The following is a 10,603-nucleotide window of genomic DNA, read 5'->3' on the forward strand; positions in this document are numbered from 1 at the left end:
GAGACATCTGTCATTCCACTGAAATGTTGTTTGTTATTTCCTCAAAACTTCAAGGGACAGAGAAGGTTTTTACAAGACAAGTTCACAGAACACCCCCTCTCATACACACATAAACACACACAGGGACCACCTGCCACCCCTCACTCAGGCCATCAGAGAACCTGTGCCGTGGTTCACATACACTCTGCTGGAAACAAAGAACCCCTGAGCATTGTTCCTGCTGCAAGAAGAATTCCAGGAAATTAGACGTTGTGTGCCTCTCCATGAGAGCCCAGACACAGAGGGACGAGGCCCCAAGAGAGAGGAAGGTGGGGGTGGAATTGAAAGGGATGATTGTACAGAGATCAAGGCTCAAAGACATAACAGAATCTCACAAATCCTTAGAATACAGTATTTCTATTAGATCAGGCTTCACTACGATGTGAAGAACCTTATATCCTGTTCAGGATACACATCTGAAGTGTGTGTGTGTGTGTGTTGATGCAGTAGAAGTCTTCTGAAGTATATTGTACTAGTTCATGCAGGGATCTGTCCCTAGACAAAGGGACCGCAGCACTCACTGACCTCCCTATGGTATGGCTCACTGACCCCACTATGTTGGAGCTTCTCTCGATGAGTTCCTCACATTCTCCTTATGAAGGGGTTGGAGCACAGTGGGCTGTACGAGTGTAATTTTTACAGACTGCATGCTTGTCTCATCCCTGCCAACAACATCAGACGGGGGCAGGAGCAGGAGTGCTGGGAAACTAAGGGACACAATACAGTCCTGGGGTCGGCCGTGGATGATAGACACACAAGCTGAAGTCTCCAACTACACCAAACTGCTGTTTTACAGTAAACCTGGTCATTCAGTCAGCATACTGTAACAGCTAGGAAATGGATCTGGCACTGTACAAAGAGAGTCTTTGATTTAGTTGGGTGTGGACATCCACAGTTAATGGGGTTGTTGTTCGTAAACAGTCAGAGACAATAGTGGAAATGGTGCTCTGATGTTAAAAGGAACAATAGCGGCTATGAAGACAGTTACAGTCAACACAAGACAATGAGTATTTCACATTCTGCAGTAGAATAACCCGTGGCATTCTCTTTCAATCACATACAGACCGCTTTTAAGATGTTACATAACAGGGTATAATTACATAATAATTATTAGAGTGTAATAAAAATATGCCTCGCAGAATCTCCCAAATCTACCTATTAAAGGCTCACCTCCTGAATCATGTATGGGTATTTCAGTAATAAAGTGATATACTGTGGGCAGCAGTAATCTACTATCATGTCAATTGTTTTTTAAATGTACTTTGCACTTATCCAATGAGCACCTCACAGGAGTCAACTGTAAATCTAAATGAAATGTGGTCTTAGTTGTCTTAGAGATCATCAAAGTAATCTCTCAGATATGATGGTGAAAGAATATGTCATGGTTTTTTGTTCGGAGGAATAAGAAGAATGAAAAGCATTCCTCTGCCTAATATGAATGCTGAAACTCATAAAATATCTAATCCCTATATAAATTGATGTGGCCATCATATGTTCACTACTCTCCAGTTATTGGCTTCAGATGTCTTGTGTTTGTACAGATGGCCAGACTATTAAAAAGGTGCTTGCCTGGCTGCATGAAGCACTTGTATTACCAGTGTGTGTTTTTTTGGTTGTAATTGATTTATTCTGAGAATTGCCTTGGTTGTAATTTACCTCTAGGTCACTGAGGAAAATATGTTTCAAAATGTCTCCAGTAAAATGAGGGCAAGAACTACAGTATACATTGAAGAGTGAACTTTACCACAATCGGAGAAAGGCCATACTGTTCATGCTGTTATTTTACTTACCTTACATCAAACATATTGAAATGGTAAAGCGTTCACAGAAGACCAGCCTTCCCAGAAGAGTGAAGGCTGTTATAGCAGCAAACTCCATATTAATGCCCATGATTTTGGAATGAGATGTTCGACGAGCAGGTGTCCACATACTTTTGGTTATGTAGTGGATAGGAAAGTTCAGCTGACCAGCAGTGGCTCCCTGCCCTGTACCACAAAACCCAGAGCCTCTCCATAGCTGGGCCTCGTATCGTCCTAGTAGAATCAGGGTCAGAGAACTCAGAGCCTTTTCATAGCTGAGCCTCATGGGCTGCATTTACACAGGCAGCTCAATTATGATATTGTTCCAATAATTGGTATTTTGACCAATCACATCAGATCTTTTCACATCAGCTCTTTTTCAGAGCTGATCTGATTGGTCAAAAGACCGATTAGTGAAAAAAAGTTCAGAATTGGGTTGCCTGTGTAAACGCAGCCATGTTGTCCCAGTGGAACCATACCAGTGCCAGAGAACCCAGAGCCTCTCCATAGCTGGCTCTCATGTTGTCCCAGTGGAACCAGGGCCAGATAACCCAGAGCCTCTCCATAGCTGGGCCCTCATGTTGTCCAGTGGAACCAGGGCCAGGTAACCCAGAGCCTCTCCATAGCTGGGCTCATGTTGTCCCAGTGGAACCAGTGCCAGAGAACCCAGAGCTCTCCATAGCTGGCTCTCATGTTGTCCCAGTGGAACCAGGGCCAGATAACCCAGAGCCTCTCCAATAGCTGGGCCTCATGTTGTCCCAGTGGAACCAGTGCCAGATAACCCAGAGCCTCTCATAGCTGGGCCTCATGTTGTCCCAGTGGAACCAGTGCCAGATAACCCAGAGCCTCTCCATAGCTGGGCCTCATGTTGTCCCAGTGGAACCAGTGCCAGATAACCCAGAGCCTCTCCATAGCTGGGCCTCATGTTGTCCCAGGGGAACCAGGGCCAGATACCAGAGCCTCTCCATAGCTGGGCCTCATGTTGTCCCAGTGGAACCAGGGCCAGATAACCCAGAGCCTCTCCATAGCTGGGCCTCATGTTGTCCCAGTGGGAACCAGGGCCAGATAACCCAGAGCCTCTCCATAGCTGGGCCTCATGTTGTCCCAGTGGAACCAGGGCCAGATAACCCAGAGCCTTTCCATAGCTGGACCACAGGTGGTTGGTGGCACCTTAATTCGTGAGAACCGGCTCGTGGTAATGGCTGGATCGGAACCTGGTGGAATGGTATCAAATACATCAAACACATGGTTTCCATGTGTTTGGTGCCATTCCATTTGCTCCGTTCCGGACATTATTATGAGTCGTACTCCCCTCAAAAGCCTCCACTGAGCTGGGTCCCATGTTGTTCCTGTGGAACCAGGGCCATTGAACCTAGAGGAGTCACACCAGAACACTCAGGGGTCACAGCAGGGTCGCCAGAGGACACAGGGATAACTCCTGTCTGGTTTGTCAAGATTCTCATCATCACAACAAATCAAGCAAAGTCCCTGCAATTAGTAAGGGTTATTTAGGTGATAGGACAGGACAGTCTATTGCGGGTGAACTGTGTCAAATATGCTTTCTTACATGCTCATGTTGTGGGAATGGAGTTGTGGGTAGTCTGGATGGTTGATTTAGTGTCACAAGGTGACATTCTTTGTTCAAACCTTAATTTAAACCACACCACTGGTGTGATTTTCATGCAGACTCTCATGCCCAAAACAAATTCACGCTTTCACTCCTCTAGTTCACATCCCCACATTACCATTACAGATCTAAGAATAGCCTACTGAATAAATATACATATTTGTATGCAGAACTTTGACTGTAAATTTTAATGAATGAAAATGAGTTGTATTCAAGCGAATTGGGTCGTGTTTGGGATCTAAACTGTATAAATACATACTGTATCTTAGTCAAGGAGTGCTTTGCTGAGAGACATAGTGCCAGTGCTTTCTATCTGCCTTGACTTAGCCTCCACTACCGTACAAATCTGCTACACAATCAGTCATTTGGTTTTAGAAAAATGGAAATAGGACATTTGTATCAATAACCCTCTGCCTTCTTGTAGTGGTTGTTATGGAAATACAACAGTGTGACAGATATATCCATTCATAATCATAGCCTGGCCCACTACCAGATGCAAGTCACGACTCACCTAGTACACAGCATGGGATTCAGTGGGACAGCTGGGATGACTGGCGCTTGAGCTTCTGGAGTGTGACTGGACCGTGACAGGAGGTGACAGTTGTGTGGATGATGCTGTTTCTCCAGTCTGGCGGCATAACCATATAGACCTCAATGTGTATGATCAAAATCCTCTAATGTCTGGAGAGATCACAGATCATGCTCTGGAGATCTGAGAAAATATACCAAGGCAAAATGTCACTAAAGAGAGCACCACACCCTTTCTCCAGACTTCAAATCTACAACCATGACTGCATCAATGGCTATTGTGTTATATAAAACGCCTTGTAAACTGACATGATGAATTCCAGTAAGTCCCTACTCAGTTGTACCAAGATGACACAACTGCCAAAGTGTTCCATTTTACCTTCTGCAGAGGGAATAGACACATCTAATTTTGTAGCTGTGGCATTAATCAACAAGGAGATTTTCATTTTATTTTATTTTATTTCACCTTTATTTAACCAGGTAGGCTAGTTGAGAACAAGTTCTCATTTGCAACTGCGACCTGGCCAAGATAAAGCAAAGCAGTTCGACACATACAACACAGAGTTACACATGGAGATAAAAGCTGGCGGTCAATGTAGTGCCTTAATGTCAGTTAATCTGCCGAGGCCTGGCTGTCACTCGGTCACTTGGGGCTGGCTTGGGCCATAGGCCAATCAGGTCACACTCCACCTGATGTGATTCAATGAAAAACGTAGGGATTTGCCTGAGCTTTTTCCTCTTCTTCAACAAATAAATTAAACCGACCTCAAATAAACCACTATTTGTGCTGCCCCTGAAAGTTACAATAAAGAACCTGTGATGTCACGACCTGCCACCGATTTACACTAATCCACTCAATCCAGGAGGAAGACTGACTGGGCTACAACCAGGTCACCAGTGAGTAGGTGTTGGGGACAGAGGGAGACTGGGCTACAACCAGGTCACCAGTGAGTAGGTGCTCTATGTAAATTCAGACTATGAGTACTGGTGGTGGATGAGAGCAGGGACTGAGTGGCCTCATCGCCCAGGACCTCTCCCCTCCTCCTGGGACTGAACACTGAGGAGGACGGGTCCATGAGGGAGACCGCCACCTGCCCACACCCACACCCTCGCCCACCTCTCACTAGGCTCCTGACAGACCAGCCTACCTCCCCTCACCCTGCCTGCCAGCTGCCTCCTCAGCAGGTGCATACACTTCCGGTTGGAGCGAGCGTCGCATTCGCACTTTGGTCCGCAGGTAGTATAATTTTTTCATTACATTTCATTACTATTCATTATAGTACAACGGTTTGATTTGTCTAATCTTAGCAATTTCTTCTTAGCTAGCTACATAGCCGTCTTTGTATCAAAGATAATTGCGTAATTATCGTATTCCGTCGCCCTAACGTAGTCTACACTGCTATCTGCCCAGCAGCTAGCCAGCTAGCAAACGTCTACGAATAGCAGCACTGTAGAAACTATTACACTCAACTGAACGACTTGATTAGTGTAGTGTTAGCTAGCTAAATAGTTGTCTTTGCTGTCTTCGGATCCAAGATAATTGTGGAGTTTAGAGTGTGTAGTTTTAAGAGTGTTATCTTAATTTACAGAGGTTAGCTAGCCAGCTATTTATCGTCTTAACGTAGGAGACACTGCTAGCTAGCCAACAGCTAGCCAACGTCTACAGAATAGAACTTCCGCACTCAACAACCCGGTCGCATTCCGCTTCGCTCACAGGTAGTATCACATTTTCATTTCATTTCATTACAGTACAACGGTTTGATTTGTTTGATCGTAGCTAGCTACATAGCTAGCTACATAGCCGTCTTTGTATCAAAGATAATTGTGTAGTCTAGAGCGATTTTCTAGGTTAGCTAGCCAGCTATTGTCGTTCTTTTTAACGCAACGTAACGTAATCAACACTGCTAGCTAGCCAGCTAGCCCCGAATAGCAGCACTGTAGAATATTTACACTCAACGGAACGACTTGATTAGTGCAGTGTCAACAACGCAGCACTGCCAGCTAGCCTACAAGTCAACAACGCAGCCACTGCCAGCTAGCTACTTCAGCAGTACTGTATCATTTTAATCATTTTAGTCAATAAGATTCTTGCTACGTAAGCTTAACTTTCTGAAATTCGAGACGTGTAGTCCAGTTGTCATTCGAATCTCCTTTGCATTAGCGTAGCCTCTTCTGTAGCTGTCAACTATGTGTCTGTCTATCCTGTTCTCTCCTCTCTGCACGACCATACAAACGCTCCCACCGCGTGGCGCGGCCACCCTAATCTGGTGGTCCAGCGCGCACGACCCACGTGGAGTTCCAGGTCTCCGGTAGCCTCTGGAACTGCCGATCTGCGGCAACAAGGCAGAGTTCATCTCAGCCTATGCCTCCCTCCAGTCTCGACTTCTTGGCACTGACGGAAACATGGATCACCACAGATAACACTGCTACTCCTACTGCTCTCTCTTCGTCGCCAGTGTTCTCTCGCACCCGAGAGCTTCTGTTCAGCGGGGTGGTGGCACCGGGATCCTCATCTCTCCCAAGTGGTCATTCTCTCTTTCTCCCCTTACCATCTGTCTATCGCCTCCTTTGAATTCCATGCTGTCACAGTTCCAGCCTTTCAAGCTTAACATCCTTATCATTTATCGCCCTCCAGGTTCCCTCGGAGAGTTCATCAATGAGCTTGATGCTTGATAGACTTCTTTCCTGAGGACGGCTCACTCTCTCACAGTTCTGGGCACTTTAACCTCCCACGTCTACCTTTGACTCATTCCTCTCTGCCTCCTTCTTTCCACTCTCTTCCTCTTTTGACCTCACCCTCTCACTCCCCCCTACTCACAAGGCAGGCAATACGCTCAACCTCATCTTTACTAGATGCTGTTCTTCACTAACCTCATTGCAACTCCCTCCAAGTCTCCGACCACTACCTTGTATCCTTTTTCCTCTCGTCTCATCCAACACTTCCACACTGCCCTTACTCGGATGGTATCGGCCGTCCCAACCTTCGCTCTCTCTCCCGCTACTCTCTCCTTTCATCCTATCATCTCTTCCTCTGCTCAAACCTTCTCAACCTATTCCTGATTCTGCCTCCTCAACCCTCCTCTCCTCCTTTCTGCATCCTTTGACTCTCTCTGTCCCCTATCCTCCAGGCGGCTCGGTCTCCCCTCCCGCTCCGTGGCTCGACGACTCATTGCGAGCTCACAGAACAGGGCTCCGGGCAGCCGAGCGGAAATGGAGGAAAATCGCCTCCCTGCGGACCTGGCATCCTTTCACTCCCTCCTCTCTACATTTTCCTCTTCTGTCTCTGCTGCTAAAGCCACTTTCTACCACTCTAAATTCCAAGCATCTGCCTTCTAACCCTAGGAAGCTCTTGCACCTTCTCCTCCTCCTGATCCTCCTCCCCCTCCCCCCCTCCTCCTCTCTGCAGATGACTTCGTCAACCATTTTGAAAAGAAGGTCGACGACATCCGATCCTCGTTTGCTAAGTCAAACGACACGTGGTTCTGCTCACACTGCCTACCCTGTGCTCTGACTCTTTCTCCTCTCTCTCCAGATGAAATCTCGCGTCTTGTGACGGCCGGCCGCCCAACAACCTGCCCGCTTGACCCTATCCCTCCTCTCTTCTCCAGACCATTTGGAGACCTTCTCCTTACCTCACTCGCTCATCAACTCATCCCTGACCGCTGCTACGTCCCTTCCGTCTTCAAGAGAGCGAGAGTTGCACCCCTTCTGAAAAACCTACACTCGATCCTCCGATGTCAACAACTACAGACCAGTATCCCTTCTTTCTTTTCTCTCCAAAACTCTTGAACGTGCCGTCCTTGGCCAGCTCTCCCGCATATTCTCTCAGAATGACCTTCTTGTCCAATATCAGTCAGGTTTCAAGATAGTCATTCAACTGAGACTGCTCTTCTCTATAATCGGAGCGCTCCGCACTGCTAAAGCTAACTCTCTCTCCTCTGCTCTCATCCTTCTAGACCTATCGGCTGCCTTCGATACTGTGAACCATCAGATCCTCTTCTCCACCTCTCCGAGTTGGGCATCTCCGGCGCGGCCAGCTTGGATTGCGTCCTACCTGACAGGTCGCTCCTACAGGTGGCGTGGCGAGAATCTGTCTCCTCACCACGTGCTCTCACCACTGGTGTCCCCAGGGCTCTGTTCTGGCCTCTCCTATTCTCGCTATACACCAAGTCCACTTGGCTCTGTCATAACCTCACATGGTCTCTCCTATCATTGGCTATGCAGACGACACACAACTAATCTTCTCCTTTCCCTTCTGATGACCAGGTGGCGAATCGCATCTCTGCATGTCTGGAAGACATATCAGTGGTGGATGACGGATCACCACCTAAGCTGAACCTCGGCAAGACGGAGCTGCTCTTCCTCCCGGGGAAGGCAATGCCCGTTCATGATCTCGCCATCACGGTTGACAACTTCATTGTGTCTCCCCCAGAGCGCTAAGACCTTGGCGTGATCCTGGACAACACCCTGTGTTCTCAACTAACATCAAGGGGTGGCCGTTCCTGTAGGTTCATGCTCTACAACATTCGCAGAGTACGACCCTGCCTCACACAGGAACGGCGCAGGTCTAATCAGGCACTTGTCATCTCCGTCTGGATTACTGCAACTCGCTGTTGGCTGGGCTCCCTGCCTGTGCCATAAACCCCTACAACTCATCCGAACGCCGCAGCCGTCTGGTGTTCAACCTTCCCAGTTTCTCACGACACCCGCTCCTTCGCTCTCTCCACTGGCTTCCAGTTGAAGCTCGCATCCGCTACAAGACCATGGTGCTTGCCTACGGAGCTGTGAGGGGAACGGCACCTCAGTACCTCCAGGCTCTGATCAGGCCTACACACCAAACAAGGGCACTGCGTTCATCCACCTCTGGCTGCTCGCCTCTCTACACTGAGGAAGTAAGTTCCCCTCAGCCAGTCAAAACTGTTCGCTGCTCTGGCCCCCAATGTGGGACAAACTCCCTCAGACGCCAGGACAGCGGCGTCGTGAGGGATCACTTCCCTTCGGAGACCTGAAACCCCACCTCTTTAAGGAATACCTAGGATAGGATAAGTAATCCTTCTCAATCCCCCCCTTAAAAGATTTAGATGCACTATTGTAAAGTGGCTGTTCCACTGGATGTCATAAGGTGAATGCACCAATTTGTAAGTCGCTCTGGATAAGAGCGTCTGCTAAATGACTTAAATGTAAATGTAAATGTGCACATTACACACCAGGAAGGGACAGAGGGGCAGACAGACCAGTGCAAAGCCCAGCACACACAGAGAGGCCACTATGGGATACCCTCCAATGTGCAGAACCTTGTAGATGTAAGGCTTCCCAATGAGGTTGGTGTAGTCAGCCAGCCAGTAGGCCACAGCAAACAGGATGTAGAGGCAGCTAATGAGGAGCTGGTAGAGATGGTGGGCCAGGTGGACGGGCGCAGCTGATAAGAGGAGGTCCAGCAGGGCCTGGGCAGACTTGCCGATGTGCATGTTGAGGTTGAAGGGGGACAGAGGGTGGTGCTCCATGGGGGAGTCGAGACTCCAGTAGAGGAAGGACATAGTGAGGCAGAAGGCACACATCAGGCTGTGGAAGAACCACTGCAGTCTCAGGGAGATGGAGAGGAGAAAGGGGAGGGGGAAAGGACCTAAGGGCTCAGCTCCATTTCCACGCTCTCTAGCTTGGTCCCCTAAGAATGAAGAGCAAACATCAGTCAGTTCATTGTTTCGACCAGTGAATTCAAATGCAGCGTTGGCAGCCATATTACCTCCAGGACAGGTCTTTCTATGGTACCTGAAGTGGCACCTGACCAGGAGTGTGGCACAGGACAGGTTACAGGAAACCACTAGGTGGTAGACCACCATCAGGCAGTAGGTCAGGTGGCTGAAGAATATGAGCCACTTGGGATTGGAAAACGGCAGGCCAGAGTACATACACCAAATCAGGGTGTAAAGCAACATGAACACCCTATACAGGAGCCAGACCCAAGGGGCTACGCCCCACTGTGGAGAGAAAGGGACTAGAGGACAAAGAGTAAGTAGTTTCATTTGAAACACAAAGACTACACCTGTTGCCCTTGGACAAGGTCGAGAGACCCTAAGCCTACTCACAGAGGAGCATTATGTGGTGGTGCTGTGTCAGTGAAAATTAGACTGAGTAGATCAGTATGACTGACATCTGTCTGTCTGTCCATACAAACCTGTGGCTGCAGCAGGAGCTCAGGTCTAGAAAGCGAAAGGCAGAGTTTGGTCAGGTAAGCTCCTCCTTGATCTCCTCCTTCCAGCATCGTGTCCAGCTCAAACCCATATGGATCAAAGTAATAACAGGACAACCTATGCAGAAAGAGAATCAAAGGTCCCTTAAATCATCAACTGAAACAAGCCAAGGAGTGGTTTGATGCAACACAGATACGAATCAAATCAAATCAAATTTTATTAGTCACATGCGCTGAATACAACAGGTGTAGACAGTACAGTGAAATGCTTACTTACGAGTCCCTAACCAACAATTCAGTTTAAAAAAATATGGATAAGAATAATAAATAAAGTAACAAGAATTAAAGAGCAGCAGTAAAATAACAATAGTGAGACTATATACAGGGGGGTACCGGTACAGAGTCAATGTGCGGGGGCAC

At 47.8% G+C, this 10,603-nt stretch overlaps 1 protein-coding gene across 1 annotated transcript; it reads right to left on the reverse strand.

Annotated features, from left to right (window-relative positions):
* Nucleotides 1–3,151: 3,151 nt before the first annotated feature.
* On the reverse strand, nt 3,152–10,255 carry LOC139028435 (uncharacterized). The gene is made up of 5 exons (XM_070445828.1): nt 10,169–10,255; nt 9,763–9,971; nt 9,201–9,645; nt 4,979–5,084; nt 3,152–3,210 (listed from the first exon to the last, which is right to left on the reverse strand). Exons 1-5 carry the CDS (start codon nt 10,253–10,255, stop codon nt 3,152–3,154), a joined length of 906 nt encoding a protein of 301 aa, XP_070301929.1.
* Between the last annotated feature and the right edge of the window lie 348 nt (nt 10,256–10,603).

The sequence above is a fragment of the Salvelinus sp. IW2-2015 genome, linkage group LG11 (genome assembly GCF_002910315.2).
Source record: "Salvelinus sp. IW2-2015 linkage group LG11, ASM291031v2, whole genome shotgun sequence".
Lineage (NCBI taxonomy): Eukaryota > Metazoa > Chordata > Actinopteri > Salmoniformes > Salmonidae > Salvelinus > Salvelinus sp. IW2-2015.

What these genes read in the sequence shown, in the direction of transcription:
- LOC139028435 (XM_070445828.1), bottom strand. Translation starts at nt 10,255, where the DNA reads ATGCTGGAAGGAGGAGATCAAGGAGGAGCTTACCTGACCAAACTCTGC. An exon ending in CTGGTCAGGTGCCACTTCAG is followed by an intron (nt 9,646 to 9,762) that starts GTACCATAGAAA and finishes GGACCAAGCTAG; the next exon opens with AGAGCGTGGAAATGGAGCTG. An exon ending in TGCCCCTCTGTCCCTTCCTG is followed by an intron (nt 5,085 to 9,200) that starts GTGTGTAATGTG and finishes GGGTGTGGGCAG; the next exon opens with GTGGCGGTCTCCCTCATGGA.